The 21,031-nt window shown below is 38.4% G+C and overlaps 1 protein-coding gene across 1 annotated transcript in view; it reads right to left on the reverse strand.

The window, feature by feature from the left end:
• The window catches only part of THSD7A (thrombospondin type 1 domain containing 7A), a 434,994-nt gene that overhangs the window by 187,273 nt on the left and 226,690 nt on the right, over nucleotides 1-21,031 (reverse strand). The window contains exons 3-4 of the mRNA XM_080817988.1: nucleotides 8,545-8,793; nucleotides 5,668-5,849 (exon numbers count right to left, since the gene is read on the reverse strand). Of these exons, the coding sequence (XP_080674114.1) occupies nucleotides 5,668-5,849; nucleotides 8,545-8,793 (431 nt within the window). The remainder of the gene's footprint in view (nucleotides 1-5,667; nucleotides 5,850-8,544; nucleotides 8,794-21,031) is intronic.

The raw sequence follows: 21,031 nt of genomic DNA on the forward strand, positions 1-21,031 counted from the left end.
AAAGCATTTAAAATAATACTGTATCCTGTTTTGTAAGGGATGGTTTTCAGCTGTTCTAATCTGCCATATTACTGGACATGGAAGGAGGAATCATTTAATAGGTATTTTTAGGCAAATAACGTTAAATAATGCGCATAAGGACACAAGGCCAGGCAGAAATGAAAATGAGGTTTCCTGATTATCTGTCTAGGCTTCTTTTGAAAATAGCCTTAAGATGAAAATTCACCAAAAGAGGTTTTTAAGCTGTTATGTAACTAGAAAAGAGAAATAAGATATATAAAACATGTTCTCTTAACTGAGTGGCCAAATTGAGGCACAGTGCCTGAATTTTGACTCTCCTCATTTGCTCCAACAACTAGATCATGTTTCCCGTATTCAAAGTCAGAAGTGTGAGTAACTGTTTATTCAGGAATGAAGGGTCTGCTTGAATATAACGCCTTGCTGAAATCAAGAATTTTTTAAGTGCATTTGAAATGTTCAATAAATAATTTTTAGACAAACTTAAAAAATTAAGGCATTTTACAAAGGGGAGAGTAAACATGTCAAACAACAAATGTTTATTAAATGTTGACTAAGTCAAAGGTATTATAAGACCTTTTTCACACCTGCATGATTTCCAAGCTGTCTCACTTTATATATATATATATATATATATATATATATATATATTCTTTTGATTGCTTTTTTGGTTGAGTACTTCTTGATATCTCGTTAGTAAGCTCTTCCTCTACTAAAAATTCTAAGTTACCTTGAGGGTAGACCACTGACCAGCTTAATCTCATTCCCAGCATGTTAAGTTTTTATTAGCTTCTTTCCCAGCAGCTGACACCTCTTGGCATCTTACTTTCTATTTTGTAATCTACTCATCACAAATTTGATAGGGTTAACAGTCTTTCTCTCCTACAAAATATCCTGAGAAGTAATTTCCAAGAAATACCTGACTTTTTCAGGGATATACTATGTTTTAATTATTCTATAATTGTATCACAGTGCTTTTTACATCGACTGCATCCTTGTAGACTGTCTCCAAAAGGCAGCCATGGTATGATTTAGTTCCTTTTTCATTTACCTTATTAAAATTAGTAGAGCACAAAGTGGTGTACTTAGAAATATGATACATTGTGAAAAGTGTTCATACTCTCATTAATTTATTTCAACAGAAGTGTTCATAACCAAATGTTATATATCTGTATATATAATTATGTTATCCTACTGACATTTTTAAGCCAGCAAATTTAAAAATCTATTTATGCTTTTCTATAATTTACATCTATATAATGATACTATAGAAAAAGTCAAGAAACAGGAAAGCACTTCTATCTCAAAATGTATCTTTGATACATTTCTAGAAAAGTAGAAAGTAAAAGTAAACTTCTATCTTTCCTGGATGGTTTAAGGATTATCTCAGGAAATGTACAGAGAATCTCTGATACGCATTTCTGATTTAAATGGCATGTAAAATGTTCTCACCTACCTGTTATTTCAAAAGTGATGGATAGGAAAGGTGCAGCACTAGACTTCGATGTACTCTGATATTTACTTTCTGAAATAACAGGGAAATAGCACCATAAGCATAGCCTTTTTTTCTTCCCCCCAAATAGTTTTGACTAAAGTAGGCTAGTTCATGGAAACTATAGATAAATGACTGTAATTATAAATAATTTGCCTTCCATTTAGAGATGGTGACTATTTTATTTCCCTGTTTCTTGGCAGAACATGGGAAAATAAGAATTCTTTATTCATCTCTTGGTCTACCCATTCACAGTTCAACCATCCTTTCTTCCAACCATCTTTCCACTAATTCTCCAAACTTCTTGCTGGTTTATTTTACATCATCACATAGCCTCACTATCCAGGCTGTTTTTCTTAATAACCTTAAATTCCACACACCTTATCCAGATTTCAGTGTGGATTTTTTGATACGTTTTCTACAAAAGAATGTTCCAAAGTTTCCTAAAACACGTATCACAGAAAGTTTCATGGTGCTTTATAACCAATGCTCTTGGTTCCCCTCATTTAGAAACATGTTCAATCTGTATCAAAAGAAAGAATTTCTTGAATTACCATAGCTAAAATCTACTTTCATTTCACTTTGAGCTCTTTCAACAATCAATTCATGTTCATGCATCCAATGATCAGCAACATTTTCATCAGCTTTCTAGCTACTGCTAACCTCCCCAGGGGCAAGGCTTCTTCCTGTCATATTCTGATAAGGGTAGCTTTCATGCCATCATAAACTGAACATTCTTCACAGTCTGCTGGAATTCTGATAAGCCAGCTTAACAGAAATTGTCCAGGGTCTTACTACTAACTCCTCTCAGTAGAAACTTGTCAAATTTTTCTTCTAAAGAAGTAGGAATTTTGCTCACCTGAATATTGTAGGGCAAAGTTTGTCAGGATTGGAAGGGATACCTACAGCCTGCAGCAGTCCATGAATAAAATGTGGATACTCTCCAATATCAAAGTAGGTACATTTTTCCTATTGTCAATAGACACAATCACCAATTTATTGAATATTCTAATGATATAATTCAACCGACACAGGTAGGATACTAGGTTGTAAATATAATACATTACATTTTGTGACTACTTTAATAATACATATTTTGATTTTCTGGAAATTAAATATATTAGCTCCAGGAAGGAGAATTTTTATGGTGTGGTTTGACTCTATGAAGAGTAGCGAATACACCAATGAATAAAGTGATTTAACATGGCCCTCTCCTTGTACTAAGGTGGTCATTACCATTCTTCTGTGTAATGTGATGTGCCAAGACAATAAAGGAATTTTATGTGAACTTCCTATCACTTGTTTTCAGTATTTCTGTATCAGGAAATTTTATTTTGAGTTAAAGTATTTTATTTTGGGTTAAGGTATTTTTAATAGCTTGGTTACATGTGAAAACAAGACATTTATTCATGGAACACATAGTGAGAATCTACAAAAGCAACAGCATAGACTTTGTTCTTCTTATTAACAACAATATGAATTGTTCTTGGGATAGGTTGTTCATGGTTACACAATCAGGATTACTTGAGATCAGTACCTTCTTATTAGGATTGATTGAAGAAGTTATTTTGAGAACTTTTCCTCTCTTTATAAAGTAAGCTTTCATTCTTTCCTTTTTACTGAAGGAAAACAGAATGTGCACAATCCCCACAGCCCACAGCCAAATTATTCTCCATTCACACAAATTTATAGTCTTTACATGTCACCCTTGGGATCCTGGCATATTGAATAATATTCCTGTTGGGAAATGTTAAGTGCTTCTGGGAGGAAGTTCATATAGCCTCAGTTCTGACCCCCCTCCCCCCCCCCTAAAAAAGGCTGCAACTTTTAGGGACAATTAACTGTTTTTACAAAGACTACATGGATCTTACTAGTACTCTGGCTTTTATTGGAAATGAAAGGACATAAATTCCTATATACTTATTGGTAAACATTAATTTTTGCCAAATCAATTATTTCCATATCCATGGATTTTGTTTTGGCATTTGCTTTAGTCCAAGAGACACAGCTTAACACTGATACTCTTTTTGTTTTCCTTTTACACTGTGACTTTTATTTCTGGTGCTCTTCCATGCTTTGACAGTGATAGGGAGACTCTGTGGCAAAATGATTAAAAAAGAAATACCCAGTTGCAATTCAGAATTCTGAAGGATCTTTTGAAAGTAATAACCCACAGGACATAATTGACATTCAGAAACTAAAATCTGATCTACCTCTAGCAATGAAATTATACTACTCTGAAAGGACTGCTATAATAAATCCACCTAAGAGTGTTAAAAATGTAGCCATTAAAATGGCCAAGAAAATATTAATGTACCAACATTACATGTTTTATGCTACTTCCTTACAACCTCAAGATACATTAGTAGCAAAATGTATCCTGAGGCTAGATTCCTAAATGAGTTGACATGCTATGTAAAGCTAACAGCTACAAAACAATTAAATTTTGCAAGTTGCAAATGCAGAACTTCAGTGTCTGTTTCTATGAACTGCTGGTCACTGGTACTGCTCATTTTGGGGGGAGGCAGAGGAGTCGTCTCCTATTTTTTTGAAACACCCATTTCTCTTGGTTCTTTCCCTTCTCTTCTGGTCCTCCATCAGATTGCTTCTCTGAATATTCTCATTTTGGGGGTCTTTATTCTTATTTTTTTTCCTTTACCAACAAACATATATGCTGGGAAGTACTACTCTATCCTATTTACAATTTGCCAAATACAACATTCTCATCTTTCTTAGCAAAATTTCTCTTTTGTTTTGCTTTTCTTTAATGGTGTGCTCTATTTATATATTTTTTATTTGTATTTTTAAAGATTTTATTTACTTATTTGACAGAGAGAGATGCAGCAAGAAAGGGAACACAAGCAGGGGGAAAAGAAGAAACAGGCTTCCCACTGAGCAGGGAGCCTGGTGTGGGGCTCAATCCCAGGACCCTTGGATCATGACTTGAGCTGAAGGCAGACACTTAACGAATGTGCCACCCAGGAGCCCCTAACGGTGTGCTTTAATACATGCTGGCCCCGCTGCCTGTAATAAACTTCCTCTTGCATTCCTGACCCACTGACTGTATGGAATGTGTGTGTTATCACTCAGCTGTAGGCCACTTCCTCTCTGTTTCTGTTTCTATGAAACCCCTACAGCTATTCTAAAACTCAAGTTATAATGCATTTCATATTGTATTATAACTATTTGTTTGTGTGCCCTCATGCTAACCAGGAGCACTTTCTTGACACAGAATTTGTACTGATATTTCCATCCTTACTACCTTACACAATTTTTGGAACTCTGCTGGCAACTAATAGATATTTATTAAACAGTCTAATGATAAAAACCTTGCTATCCTTCAAATCAAGGGAAGGTAAGAAGGTATGCTTCTAACATTGTTTAAAAATATTCCTATTTGTGGGCACTTAAGAGTAACTAACTGAAAACAAAATTGATCCAATAATGATTAGAATTTTAGAGTAATATTAATAAATACTAATACATACTTTAAGCATGGGCCTTGTTGCACTCACTTATCCTTGGCACACTTACGGAGTCTGGTCCTCACATTGAGATTCAGACCAAAAAAACGTCTAAGATATATCTGCCAGGTCAGAGGGTTTTAAAAAAATGTCATGCCTTTCAGTTATTTTTTTTTTTTACTGTAGTTGTATTCTGAACATATTCCATATTTATTTCATTTAAATTCACATTGAAAATTTCACTCAATACCATCATTATTTTTTCAATATATTTATCTTTCAACCATATTACAAACAGCAAAAGGGGCTGTACTTTCACAAGCAGATTTTACATCACATTCAAGGAAATTCTGGACTTTAGAATATATATGAGCATTCTATGTATATATTTACATTTTGTTCTATTTTTATAATTAATTATGCCTGCTAAATTTTGACTCAGAGCTTGCAGTAAGAAAATTTAGAGACTTGTCAGTAAATTAGAATTGACCAGAGACAGAATTGAATTGTTGTTTTTTTTTTTAATGAAAATTTAAATTAGCATTCACCATAGTGGATATCAACCATGATGTGAATAGAATCATGACTATTTATGTTCCAAATATCTATAAGTATATATCTATATCTATCTTCCTGCAAGGTGATTCCATGCTCAATCTCCATGCGTAAGTCCTTAAGAAGAAGACAGTTTACCTTCTTTGTCCTTGTGGGTGTTTAAGTGTGAGAGGAGGTCTTCATTGGCCTGCACGCAGTATACCTCTCGCGTCTGGACCCCTCCCCCACAGAGGGCTGTCTGGTTGCCCCGCCTCTTGTCCTGCTGACTGAGCAAAGGGTCCACACGGCACTCGGTCCACTCTGTAGTTCTCCAGCCGTACCTAAAAAAAGGAAAAGCTGGCAGTGGCAACCATGTTTACTGAGTAAAACTTTGCTCTGCTCTTCCAATTTTTTTTTTTTTCTGAAGAAGATTAATCTAAAAAACACTTTCCTCTCGAATCAACTATAGGCTACTACATCTGTGGTGTGGACTCAGTTTCAATTTCCTCTCTTTCATCCTCAGCAGTGCTCCACTTAAAGAGGGGTTAAATTTAGGATGATCCTGTTTTAATTGCAATTACTGGAAGTTACTTATAAATATTTTATGAAAAGAGAGCATCATGCTGAAAACATAAAATTTTATGTTCAATTAAGCTGAACTTGGGCTTGCCCTTTCTAGATGCTTATAAACAAAGGAGGAGTGACTCTGGGAATGGAAAACATTCTAAATGACGACCAACCCAAACATTTGTTTTGCCTTTAATAAAACGCATGAAAATTGCTACTTCGTACTGGATCAAAATTATAATTGTGTGTTAGGATTAAAAAATATAACAATTCCGAGTTTTCTCCTTATTGTCAAAAATGAATGTTTTTCTGTTAGCACTGAGAATCCCTGATGAGTGCCTGATGAATGTTGAAAAGAGCTGACGTTTCTAATCAGCGGAACACAGGAAAGACGATCTGTGGTTCTAAATTAAAGCTCCAATCAACATTATGATGTGAAAGAAATGTCGGGGGCTTGTCAGCCCAACACGTGCTTTAAGGAGATAGCCAGGGAACTATTTCCTGATGCCACTAAAGATAGAGAGTGATGGCATTTCTCCACCTCGAGGAAAATGGATATTCTAAAAGCACAAAGAAAATGGCTCATGTAGCACTTTGTGTCACTGTACCCAAGACGCTTCTTCAGTAATCAGATTAACAGCCAACACGGGTACAAATGGAGGTGCTAATGTTCATCTCAATTAGACAAAAGAGTTAAATGGGCCTTCAGATGTCCAATCTAGGTGCTTTGCTTTGTCAATGTTGAAGTTTCCTGACAGTCAACCTGACTTTCACATCCATTCTTTCATTTTTATAAATGGCTGAACACAGGTGCTGGACTGGGGCATCAAGGAACAATACTCCCGACATTGTGTTTATAAAGGAAGTCGAGCATTCAGGTAAATTAAAAAAAAAAAGAAAAGAAAAGAAAACACAGATAATTAACGTCCTGAGTAAGACAGTGGGGTGGGGGGTGACAAGGAATGTCAAACCAAATAAATTACTCATAGGTGACTTAAAATAAAAATTTTACTTTTTATAGAATGGAGTCTGAATGTGGGCCATCCTAGCATTACGCTTCTCCTAATGTAAATTGGTCACGCATGCTAAAAAAATGCTACCCTCCAAAAAGGGAGAGAAGAAAGAGATTCAGAATATATATTTGTCAGTGGTGTTCAAATATCTGAGAGGATAAAGATTAAACACCTAGCTTGAATCAAAAAAGGAAGAAACTCATAGGAGATAAAACGCAGGAGATCTTGACAACCTCCTCAAGCCTATTACGTAGAGAGGAACACAGGGTCAGTGGGATAAGCAGAGAAGTTTGGAAGGGAACTCCCTGCAGTTTTCAGCCCCTTGTTATATCAGGAGAGAACAGATGACTCCAAAGTGCTGCGTAACTGAAGGTCTCATGTAAATCATCACCATCTTTGCTATTACTTGTTATTATTGTTTGAAGAGGTGGTAGTAGGATTAATTTTCCTCCTCACTGGCTCGTGACGTTTGCGTTGTATGCAAATTCTTTAAATGTTTGGAATATTCCAGAAAAGCTCTCGATGAAGCTTGTGCATATCTCTGAGAAACTAAGATTCTTTAAATTGTTTTATAAATAGTCTATACTCAGACTAGGCTCAAATGTATTTATTGCCAAGATAATTCACAGTAACATCTTGGAAATATTTTTTTAAGGATAAGAAGAATTAGGATACACTGCTAAATATTTCAGAATTGGCCTTATTTCATCAGAATTCAATAAACATTTATTGGGCACTTGCTGTGTGCCAGGCCCTGTGATATATGCTGGTGATAAAAAAACAAAACAAAACAAAACAAAAGGAAGTTAATAAGCACAATCCTGTCCTCAAGTAGCTTAAAAGCTCATTATTGTGGTGTAGTATTTTACCCTATTCGATAGGATTGTTATCTGTAGTACTGAATTTTAATAGGCCTTGCTTAATAAGCAACAGGAACCTATAGTTTGAAAGTTTACTTTATGTTATAGAATGGGGGTTGACAAACTATGACCCAAGGACCAAATCCAACCTGTCCACCATTTTTATGAATAATGGTTCATTGGAACAGACCCATTCATTCATTTATATATGATCTCCGGCTCCAATAGTACTGTTGAGTCACTGACACAGAGACACCTGTTCTGCCCAAAGCCTAACATCTTATCTTCCCCTTTACGGAAGAAAGTTATCAATCCCTATTACAGAAATATGTCAACAGAGAATTGCTGCTAAAAATCTAGACTTCGGGGAGATTTGGAAATGTAAGTCGCTAAAGACACGTTTATTCTGTAAAACCAGAATTCTATAAGGACAGTGCCTGTTAAGACAGTATTTTATTTTCTCCCACTTAGAATCTGTAAAATCCCTATTTCTCAACATACTATTCATTTAGTGTCAGCTGGGTAAGCGAATGTGGGGAGACATGCAGTTTGGGGAGACGTCACGGCAGCGGAAGCCGCAGTCCTTATGTACTCACGTGGCACACGGGACAACTGCATCTCCTTGAGATGCACAGGGTTCTTTTTCTTCAAGTTCTGGACACTCTTTCTCGCTGCCAACAGGAAACTGCCTAATGATCCGCGTCCTGACACGAGTGCCTTTGGGGGACGCCGTGTCATAGCACGTTTTTGAGCAGGGACTCCATTCTGACCACTCTGACACCTGGCACTCTTTGGTGATCACACAGGACTGGAAGGTCACTGGCAGCTTCTCTTGCCGGCAGAAGCTGCAAAAGAACATTGGTATTCTCATCTCAGACTAATAAGCAGTTATGAACTTTGTCTTCTATGCTCTAGAGTAAAATAAGCTTGGACATTTTTATTTCTACTTGGAGATACAATTCCAATTTCATTGAAAATATATCAATATTTATGATGTGTAAAAGCAGTTAGACTCAAAGCTAACATTTGCATTTCTTCCTATTTTGCAGGAGTTGTTAAACTATTCATAGGAAATAGAAAATAAAGGGACGAAGCAAAATTAACTGAAACTAAGTTCACCATATTGTTCATTTCACTCATTCCAGATTTGTTTTAATTTAGAAAATGTGAAACCAAGAGCCGTTAACATGTACGTTTCATTGTTGAGTGATTTAAATAAACATGCCTGGCTAACTTAATATAATACTGTTTTAAATAGAAAATATAAGTTTAACATTATTTTTAAAACCATTTGAGACTTCAGCTGCTGCTTACCATGATAATGTATGCTTATTCAAATAGATCAACTTTTCTAGTTCACACTTTAATATACAATATACATATAGGTATCTCAAATACATCAGAGACATTAGAAATATGTCTATTCATGATTTAAAGAATACTCTCTCAATAACAGATCTCCCACATTTACTTATCAGTAAAGTATTTATGTTCAAACTTTTATCTCTCTACTCCTACTTGAATTAGAGGGATCTTGGATTCTAAACTGAAACATATATATATATGAAGATGATGTTATGAATGTCAATGACTATGGGCATATGCACTTTGAGTGGTTTTCCTGGAATTGGATGGCCTTGTGTTGATACTCAGTTGAACTCCTGCCCATTCTGAATAACCAATAGTGCATGTTTACAAGACACAGGCAGCCTGTCGCCATGATAGAGCCATCTGTTCCAGTGGGAGAAGGCACTGATAATTCTGTCTTGTCATTCAGGTGCTATATTTAACTATGGTAATTAACCATACGAGAGGCAGGTCCATTCTAATGCAACAACTCACATTCAATCTTCTTAATTCTACTGGCATGTGTAGGAAAATTGCATTCCTAGGAGACAATTAGAGCTCAAAGCATCAAAGTCAATTTGTCTGAGTTGAGAGGTCTGGGAAGAAGAATCATCCGAGAATTGTGGTAAAGGGGCCCTGTGAGTCAGCCCTGTTCTTCTTAGAACGAAAGAAAGGATCAAAACCCAATTTTTACTCAAATGGCATATATTGAGTATTAATAATATATTAGGTACAACACTAACTACAGAGCAAAACTTCCTCTGTAATGAGTACGTTTTCATTCTAACACTTAGAAGTTCATTCACAAAAATCAGGAAAAATAATGACCAAATCATTAACTCCGCAGTGCCTCTCTTTACAAAATTTTCCATATTTAATTTCTTCTTAGATACATTTCTTACTTTTCATGAGACTGTCTTCATATAAACATGCGTATATTATCCTCTGTGTAATACTTCCTAAGTTCATGTTCCAAGTGCAGGCAGAGGGATTGGCAATTCCTTTTAATCTTTTGTAGAGAATGTGACCATCACGTTACCTCTAGTTAATTACCTCTAGTTAGTTACCCTGGATATCTGATAAAAGTCGGAAAGTCAACTGTGTTACTACATCGTACTGTGATAAAATGGCCCCTTTGGACATACTCCGCCTGCACTAGGGAAGCTACAAATACCTGGTAAACAGCCACATCTTTGGGTTTCCCTCAATGTGGCAACTCTAGGAACGGGGCTTGTTTTTATAGGGACCTTGTAGGCTGTGACCATGGGTTGCTTCAAGAGATACCAGTTTCTGTGGACCATGAGATTTTTAAGTCAGGGCAGCTTTTAGGCCTGTCTGATGTAGAACTTTTCTTCCAGTTGAACTGTGCTGCATGGATTTCTATGAGTGTTCCTACCAGATGATGAACATTTGAAACTACTATCATGCCAAGTTCCTATTCTCTATCCTTCTAAGCAGACTTGATGCCAGATGTGGCCTAGGCTAATCATGTGTGTCTTGTGTATATGCAACTAGGTTTAAAACCTCGTTTGAGACCAACAATCCTTCTATATATGTACCATTATTATTTCCATTTTATAGGGAAGGAGTCTCCAAAAGGTTAGGGAACATGTTCAAGATCATATAGTTAGTAAGTACTAGACTGGAATTTGAGCTTGGATTTTTAAAAATCAGAGCCCATTTTCTCAACCAGTCTTCCCTACTTGTCAGAATTTAAACCATAAATCTTGGCATGTTAGGACAAATGCTTTAGCTGAGGCCAATGCCAAAGTTACTGGCTAATTGTCAATCCACTAATATTAGTTATTTCACCGCCCCAGGATTTGTACCATCCATGCACTTTTAAATGGGCTGCTTGTCCTAAGGAGGAATTAGTGATTATGGAAAAGCCAAAACAAATATATTTCCTTGATAAATGTTAATTTTCAGAGCAGGTCCTACATATGAGAATTAGTGGCATAGACACAAAAACAGCATTAAGTTATATTAATATGTGAAATATGTATTATTTATCCATCAATCTATTGTCTTTCTTATGATTTTCCAATACCCCAACAATTATTTCAACAAATATGTTACCTCTACTTAATATCGGGCTTTGGGTACACAAAGTCAAGAGTAATTAGGTGGCGAGCATATAATTCTGCTGGGGGAGGCACAGAAGATTATATGAAGTAGGAGGTCACTATCGTGAATTTTAAACAATGTACTAAGGGGACGCCTGGGTGGCTCAGTGAGTTAAGCCTCTGCAGAGTCATGATCTCAGGGTACTGGGGTCATGCCCCACATTGGGCTCTCTGCTCAGCGGGGAGTCTGCTTCCCCCTCTCTCTGCCTGCCTCTCTGCTTACTTATGATCTCTGTCTGTCAAATAAATAAAGAAAAATTTTTAAAAATTAAAAAAACTAAACAATGTACTAGAATTTTTCAGATTAAGATAAAGACAGCTTGGGCACCTAGGTGGCTCAGTGGGTTAAGCCTCTGCCTTCAGCTCAGGTCATGATCCCAGGATCCTGGGATCAAGTTCTGAGTCGGGCTCTCTGCTCGGTGAGAAACCTGCTTCCCCCCATCTCTCTGCCTGTGTCTCTGTCTACTTGTGATTGCTCTCTCTCTCTGTCAAATAAATAAATAAAATCTTAAAAAAAAAAAAAAAAGATGAAGACAGCTTGGGGAAAACATAGATTTTTCCTTGGCTTTAATGTAAGGAGTTTGTGTTGTACAGTAGAAATAGGAGTGGAACTGAAGCGTAGGTCAGATCAAGGGCAATTATGTCAATCCAGAAAAGCACTTTTATGCAGTGAAAAGGACACAACGATACTTGTTTCTCTCAAGATTTGGATGGAGCTCTCGAAGATTCGGAGGACATCTCACAAGATATGGACTGAGATTTGGCAAGATTTAGATGAGATCTCATGAGATGTACATGAGATCTCCAAAGATTTGTACTGAGATCCTACAAGAATTAGATGAGATACATCACGAGATGTGATGGTGAGGTAGAGGGTGGAATATTAGGACACAAGATTGGAGGCAGGGAGACTTTGACGATGGTTATTATGATGTCACTGACATAATATGATGCACATATGAATAGTAACATATTTGAATGCTTACTATGTGCCAGGCAATGCTCAAGACAAAAGCTATGAACATGAGATTAACTTTCACTGAATGTCTACTATGAGCCATGTTCTGTATTGAGTTTTACCTAGAATATTTCATTGTAATCCCCATAACTACTCTGTAAGGTGGAAGGTCATTTGTTTGTTTGTTTGTTTAAGATAAGGAAATGCAATCTAAATATCTACTCTAAGTCTAGCAAATAACAGAACTAGGATTCCAACTAAATTTTTCTGCTTATGAGGTTTATGAAGGTGCCAAGGTAATCACAATTGGAATTAAAAGGAGTTACCAACTGTAAGAGAAGTTAGAAACCATGCAACCTGAAGGGTAGTTGAAAGGGTTAAAAGAGAAGGAGGAGTCATTAAATAACTTGGACTTTTTTAACTTTGGCAATCTTGTGAGCAACACTGCATTTCTTTGAAATGGAGAGCATGGAATGAGCAGCAAGTTTCTGGCCGTTGATAAATGAGTCTAACATTAATGTCTTGATTTGATGTGGACATATCCATGACATATCCAACAGGCTAACATTCAGTGGGGAGGTCCAGAATTAAAGGTCAACTTTAGTTGAAAGCTCTGGATGGCTTGTACACTTTCAATAATCATGAGCACATCAGAGTTGAAAACCGAGGCAATAGGAGCGTCTAAAGGCTCACACACTGGGGTACATTTTAGGCCTTGGTAAGCCCATTTTGTGATTGTTAGTGAGAATAAATAGGGTCACCAAATGACCCAAGGTTACTAAATTATTCAGCTGCCAGCCTGTACCAGTCTCTCCTTTATTCTGGCCATGCAGAAAGTTGACTCTAAGGGCTTAGGGGAACTACACATTTTGGTTCATTATGGTTTTCTGGAGAACATGCCCGTGTCAGAAAGTCCAAAGCATGGGCTATGCCGTTGCAAGGGTGGCCTGGCAGAAGATGAGATGGTCACTGTGACAGTTTCCTTTCCCTTTACATGGTATATTCAGAATAGCCCAGACTCCCAGGACTTTAATGGAACAAAAGCTTGGCTTTGAGAACGAAGCAGATGTTACATAGTATACCTTATATCAGATACAAAGTAATTAGATAAATACTGAAAAAAAAAAAAAGAAAAAGAAAAAGTGGAGAGCAGAGTTCAATACCTGTCTTTAAAGAGACTTTACTAAGATACAGCAGAGCACAGATATTTTTGACAGTTACTTTGAAGCTCTGATTATCCACATCTTTAACATTTTAAATTTCAGGTCAAGATTAAAACTGATAAATTATAACTTTCATTTTCGATAATTTGAGTTATTCAAGGTACACACACAAAAAGAATGCAACTGAGTTCAAATCTCTTTCTTCCTAAAATTATTTCTGTAGTCCATTTAATAATCATCACATCTGTGAAAAAATACTTTCTTTCTAAAGGTAGTCTAATTCATCTCCTAAAATGCCATTATCATTCTTTAGCTTCTTAAATAGAAACTTCTAAACACCCTCATTTTCTTGGGAGCTAGTCCCAACTTTCCTTTCTGGTAATGAAAGCTCTCCATAAGCTGTCACTTTTTCCACTGCCCTCCCTCAGCTTGTCACTTAGCCAGAATTAACTTTCGGTCCTGCTCCCCAGGAGCTGGCAGCTCTGCCCGCTCTCCTCGCTGAAACCTCACTGCCACTCTTCCAATGGCTCCCTTCTTCTACTCACTTTTGTCTATACGATTTGCTATTTGGAATCCCATCTCCCATTTTCTTTGCTTCTCTGAAGCAAACTCTCTCCAAATCTTTATAGCACGTCCCTCACGCTCAGGAAGTCTCCAAATAGGGTCTGAAGCACCCCCCACCCTGAACAGCACATTGGGAAAATAGTTCCTTTTCATGGGAAACAGATAAAATTAGAGACTGAAAGCACGGCATCATAAGCTCTTAGTAAGAATGTCCCTTATAAACAGGTAGGCTCAACACATTGATGAGGCAAAAAGATGGCACCTTATAAACGCCATTTGAAGCCTCTTTGCTTGAATCCTCTTTTGATCTTCTACTCTCTCTCCTTTTCTCTCTCTTTTTAAAGATTTTATTCATTTATTTGAGAGACAGAGCATGAATGGGGGAAAAGGTAGGGGAGAGAGGGAGGGAGAAGCAGACTCCCCGCTGAGCAGGGAGCCTGATGCGGGGCTTGATCCTGGGACCCTGGGATCATGACCTGAGCTGAAGGCAGACGCTTAACCACTAAGCCACCCAGGCACCCCACTCTCTCCTTCTCTCCTGATAGATAAAAACAAACAAATAAAAAACAACCTTTTTCTCCCTCTGTTCCTACTAAGGGAAAAAACGCAAGGACAAAGAAAAAAGAAAAAGTTATAGTTGGATGTCACCATGGTACTTTGTTTCTTAATCCAGGGAAAGTAATAAAGTGGTCAGAATGGCTTCTCATCATCATGCTTCAGCCTAACATTTGCAGTCTGGGGCCCAGGAAATGGAAATTGTTCCTAAAGGCTTATAGTAATCTAGAGTTTTGCTACTCAATGTTAGGTCTGTGGACTAACCGTTATAATTAACTGGGAGCTTATTAGATATGCGTAATCTCAGGTCCCTGGGCTGTACTCTGGAGTCAGAGTCAGTATTTTAACAACATTCTCTGCTGTTCTATTCGCACAATAAAATGTGAGAACACGGGTCTCAAGGTAACTCCCAACCACTCCAAAAACATAAGCCACTCCATATTTATTGTTGGCAAATAAATCTTTATCAGTATTAGCCCTTCTTAGGTAACAGAAACTGAGTAGATCACATAAGAAGATATATTACCAGATAGGAGATGGTTTGTAAAATAATTGGATAGGCTGGAGGAGAAGGCACCTATGCCAAGACCTCAGGACAAATTCTGGCCCTCAGAATCACATGGCTATTTCTCTAATCCAGAAAGCTGCTTTTGTGGCTTCAGGACAGCACTTTTCTGGCACCAACTCCCCCATGAAATGGATACTTCTCTCTCTTCCTAAAGATCTCAGCTCCGATTCCAAGCCCAGCTCTAGCTCCTTATTGGAATCTAAATCACATCCAGGCTCCAAGCAACTTAAAAAAATACAATACATTTTTCTGCCTCTGTAGCACAGAAAATCCTACAAGAACAGCGCTATTCAAAACATGGTCCACCGATGAGGGCAACTGTTTGTTAAGGGGATGCAAGGAGCTAAGCCCAGGAGTGCAAAGTACCGAGGCATTTTAAAAACATCTTGAAGTTTGCAAGACCCAAGCATGTGATCTCTGGATGCAATTCGATGACCAGGGTATATAGACCAGTTTTGTTAATGCAGACTTCCGCGGAGAGAAGCATATGGCATGAGCTATCTATATCCTAAACATACACAGTAGAACCGTGTTATTTGATCAGTAAGAAATGAAGCAAAAACAAAACTGAAAACCAGCAACCAACACCTGATGCTTTGCTGTAGAAAGCTGGAGAAGCACTGAAATGGGGGAGTGGGATGGGATGACTGATGAGACAGCCCATGTCTGGCAGCCCCTGAACCCTGCCCAATTCCTACTTCTCCATGAGGCCTGGAGAATGTGATGGGCTCATGGGACTTTCCAGAAACATAAATCATTTTGGCACTTAAGAACATATTATCTGTAAATACGATCCATAGTACTGTATCTTTTTGAGTTCTTGTAGAATCAATCTATAAGCCCTTGTAAAATTTTTATTGAATTAAAGAATATGTTTTCTTCCTGTAAAGATGCAGATGCATTAAATAACGCTATTCATGTTACAGGAGAATTTTCTATATAAAGGATTTTACCTTATAATCTTATAATATTAACAAGCATCTCCAAATTTTATAATATGAAAAATTACAATTTGGTGTTCACAGTAGATTCGAATATCACTTTGTATAAAGGAAATCATATGTGTAGGCTTGTATACTCTAACAGAGTACCTTAATTTTTTTTTTTTAAAGATTTCATTTATTTATTTGACAGAGAGAGATCACAAGCAGGCGGAGAGGCTGGCAGAGGCGGGGGGAGGGGGAAGCAGGCTCTCTGCTGAGCAGAGAGCCTGATGTGGGGCTCGATCCCAGGACCCTGAGATCATGACCTGAGCAGAAGGCAGAGGCCCAACCCACTGAACCACCCAGGCACCCCCAGGGTATCTTAATTTTATTAGTTTGTTTTCCCCCCAAGAATGAAAGTGTTTATTCCAATGCTGGCCACAAAAATGTTAAGACTGATGGGGCTTAAACCACTTGCAGAGTATTACTGTAACTCTACTGAGGACCTGAGAAAAAAAGGACATGCTTTCTGAGGTAGACTCATTTCTCACATGTGCTAAAGATAGCCATCAGCCAACTGACAGTCATGCCTATAGTCCCATCGTTATGCTTACATACAAACAGATTTAATCTTAAAATTATATTCAGAGATGAATATAAGAACAGAATGTGCAGATATATTTATTTTTCCTATTAATCTATCGTTTGCTTTTTCGATGAAAAAAAAAATGAATGGACCAAGAGGAATGCCCAGTTCTTCTGGGTCCCCAGTTTGCAGCAAGACAGAAAATGATGCTGTCGCTCATAATTAAGAGGCCCAAGATATTCCTGAATTGCTCCTTTCAAGTGGCCTGCCTGATCAGGTAGAGATTACTCTGCTTCACAAATTTCCCATGTAGTGAAATTGCATTTTCCTGAAAGACCTCTCAGGTCTCTTTCTTCAATAAAATTGAAGACTCTTTTAAGTTTTCATAGCTTAACCAATCTAAATTCTTACCGGCTTGTGTTTTCAGACAGAATCTTTAAAAAAACACTTCTCCCATCTTTAACTATATTCAAGCTGCATTCCTTTTTTAAACACGAAACTAAATTTCCCGTAATTTACCATTTATTTATCAATTTGAATGAAGAGTTTGCAAATTTTCCGAGCTAATTTCATTCTCTCAGGGTGCCCTTTCCTTTGCAGAATGCAGCAAGCTAGAAGCAATAATTCTCATGGAAGCAAAACTGCATGCACAGTCAAACCACTTTCCTTATAAAGGCAGAGGTCTTTCCCCTTGCTTTGATGTTTGAAAGTCTTTTGTTGAGCTGCTGGGGAATGTTGCCAAACGGTGTCACCTGCCAGCTGGAGTGATCATACGCTCCCTATTAAAGCTGAGGGCCACGCTGCTGGTCAGCAGCTGAATGTGAGGCTGTGGGCGCAGCACGTATTTAGTAATGGGATAAACTGCTACAGCAACCAGGCCTCCCTGGAGGGGCCAGTACATACATTTTCCATCCTCTCGCACCGCGAAGGGTTCCATGCAGCTGCTTCCTCGTCACCCGCGCTGTTCCAGGTGGCGAACCACAGTGCCGCTTCATGGCACGATCCCAAAGCCATCGCGAGTGAAAACTTTACGTAGATGGATGAGGCAGGGTAAAAACCATCTACCAGACTTCTAAAATGGCGTTACAGGGCAGGATTGATTTTGGCAATTCTTCTCATCAAAGTCGTTCTTTAACATGAAGGACTATTTGGCTCTATTTTTTAACACTCAAACTAAACAAAAAGAGGAGGAAAACATAACCAGGCAGGTATTTTAGGTATTATTGTGGGTTCTGCGCCCAATTGCAATGTGTGGAATCGAGGGTTTCCGAGGAGTACCAATGAGCCGTTCGTTCCTGGACATGAGCAAAGCATCTGAGAATTCAGCTCCAGGCTGACATTAGCTACCTGGTTCAGTCGCCCGTGAATGTCCCCAGCACCTTCCCATGCCAGTTCCAAGCCCCGGTTGTCATCTGTGCTTCTGACCAACAAGCTGTAGACCAGAAGTTCCCAAGAGCCACCTCTTGGGTTTGGCAGAACTTGGGAGAAACACTTTACTTCCTAGATTACCAGTTTATTATAAAAGGACAGAACTCAGAAATAGCCTTCCAACTCAGTTGGAAGAGCTGCAGAGGAAAAGGCATGGAAAAAGGGCACCGAGCTTCCATGTCCCTCCTAGGCCCACCACCCTCATCCCCTCAGCACATCCACATGTTCACCAGCCTGGAAGCTCTCCAAACCCCATCCCTTAGGGTTTTCGTGGAGATTCCATTACATAGGTGCAACTGATTAAATCACTGGCCATTAGCAACGGCCAGTGATCTAATGGCATGCCCCCTCCCCTCCCAGGAAGCAGGGAGGTGGGACTGAAAGTTCTGAGCCCCTAATCACAGGGTTGGCTCCAATGGCAATCAGCCTTCTTCTCTAGGGGCTTTCCCAACGACACCTCATTAACAAAAAAAGGCACCTTTCTCATTCTTAATATTTATGAAATTCCAAGTGTTTTGGGATCTGTGAGCCAGGAAACGCAGATGAAGAGCAAATATATATTTTTCTTATACATCACAATATTCCATATGAATTATTTGAAAGAATTATTGAGTATCAATTCAAATGTTAACTGTCATAATTTTCATGACAAATGGAAGAGAGAAATCAGGTCAAATATATCCAAGTTAAGGGGCAGAAGTTAAAGGCAAGAAAGCTTTGGGGCAGTGAAAATGACTGAAAAAAGGATTTTTTTTAGAAGATTTTATTTAATTTTTTGGGAGGTCAAGAGCATGAGTGAGAATGCACAAGCAGGGAGGAGGGGCAGAGGGAGAAGGAGAGGGAGAAGCAGACTCCCTGCTAAGCAGAGAGCCCGACAAGGACACAGGAATCAATCCCAGAATCCTGGGATCATAAACTGAGCCAAAGGCAGAGGCTTAACTGAGCCACCCAGGCACACCTGGAAAATTTTTCTGTTGACTAAGTCACAAAAATCCCATAAACGCTCACCTAACCCACCCAATTCTCCATTTCTCCATTGCTTCGATAATCTCGTGGTCCCAGTGATTACTGAAACTAGTATAGCACTTAATCATAAAATGTAATTCATAATTCATAGAAATGTAAGAAAACCAATGCAATTATTCTAAAAGAATGCCAACTGTTCCTGCTTTTGATCGCCAATTCTAGAATACTTCCCTGCTCTCTTTCTATTTTTTCTCTCAACTTCCACTTTTAGATAAACATCCATAAGCATGACTTCCAACTAAAATGACTGTGGACACATTTCTATTTCCCTCAAATCCAACAGCCCCCAAAGGAAATTCATTTCCCCCTCAAACTGGCTTGCTGCATTTCCCATTCCTTCTGATTCATTGTCAACCCCACCTCTGCCAATTTAGCGGCAAGTTATCACAAAATCCTTATGCAGAGCCTCCTTTCAATCAGCTCTGCTCTCCATTTCCGCTTGTACGGTGCTGAGCTGAGTACATTTGGTGACAGGAGCAAGAGGCTGAGCTGTCATTTTTCTTTAATTTGTCTCCTGTATTAACTGTCCTGCACTGCCCTATCAGAATGACTTTCCTGACAAATTTTTATTTATCTAATTTATCCCCTGTTCAAGAACTCACAATGGCTGGCTTAGAGTTCACGTCGTTCAGTGGGAACCGTTCCCCAGACTTTCAAGGTTCTTCATACCATCTCTATCATCTTCTCAAGGATATGAAAATGTGGGGTGCTGATTACATGCATTCAGTTCTTCACAGCTCCTGTTTCTTTCCCATTTCTTTTGGCGATCTTAATCTTTCAAAGACCTGCTCAAGCCCATGACATTTTTATTATACTGAATTCAGCAGCAGAAAATTTAGAACAATGAACTTAAATTAACAAATGATACATCTAGAATTGAGGAGACTTATGTGAATAATAATTCCTGTGACAAAGAGACAGAGCTGCTCCCTAGGAACAGTGGACCGTCAGGATTGAGAGGGTGAACTGATTCAGTTCAGCAGCAGAAATTCCGCTTCACATAGGGGAAGGACTATAAATATTGTTGCCCAGCATGCAAAGAGCTGCCTAAAAAGAGATGAGATTGGGTTGCCTGGGTGGTTCAGTGGGTTAAGCCTCTGCCTTCGGCTCAGGTCATGATCCCAGGGTCCTGGGATCGAGCCCCGCGTCGGGCTCTCTGCTCAGCGGGGAGCCTGCTTATCCCTCTCTCTCTGCCTGCCTCTCTGCCTACTTGTGATCTCTGTCTGTCAGATAAATAAATAAAATCTTAAAAAAAAAAAAAAAGAGAGAGATGAGGTCTGGGAGACTGGAAGCAGGGTCTAAGTGAACATCCATTAGGACAGGGCAGTGTGGCCTTAGGGAGGGAGGCTAAAGGGATTTTAGTGACAGGTACCCTTGGTCCCTCATCCCCTGTTCATCCAGACATTCCTATTTAGTCTTTTCTTTTCTTCTTCTTCTTTTTTTAAAATATTGGGGCCAATGTTAAGTTTTGCTCAATTAGATGTCTAGTGCCATTTTATTTTTCTCTTTTTACCTAGTGAAAGAAAAAAGAGCATTCGGCCTGGACAGAGTGGAAAGACCTGCCTACTTGTCCTTCTTCATAACATGATCTTGAGCAAATCCATGATTTTCCCCAGGTCTCTAAAGCAGAGAGAGCAGCATTTGGCCTTTCTATTTGGCAGGACAGTTGTGAGAATCATCGGAGTAATGGACATGAAAACTACTTGAAAATAGTTAATTCCTACAAAGGTGAGGTATGAAGATGATGGCAAAGACGAGGCAAATATAGTTACATATTTGAATCTAACTTCCGTATTAACTTCCCTCTCTGGAAGCTACCTCAAGTCATCCTAAAACTGT

This window comes from Martes martes (assembly GCF_963455335.1).
Source record: "Martes martes genome assembly, chromosome: 11".
Taxonomy (NCBI): Eukaryota; Metazoa; Chordata; class Mammalia; order Carnivora; family Mustelidae; genus Martes; species Martes martes.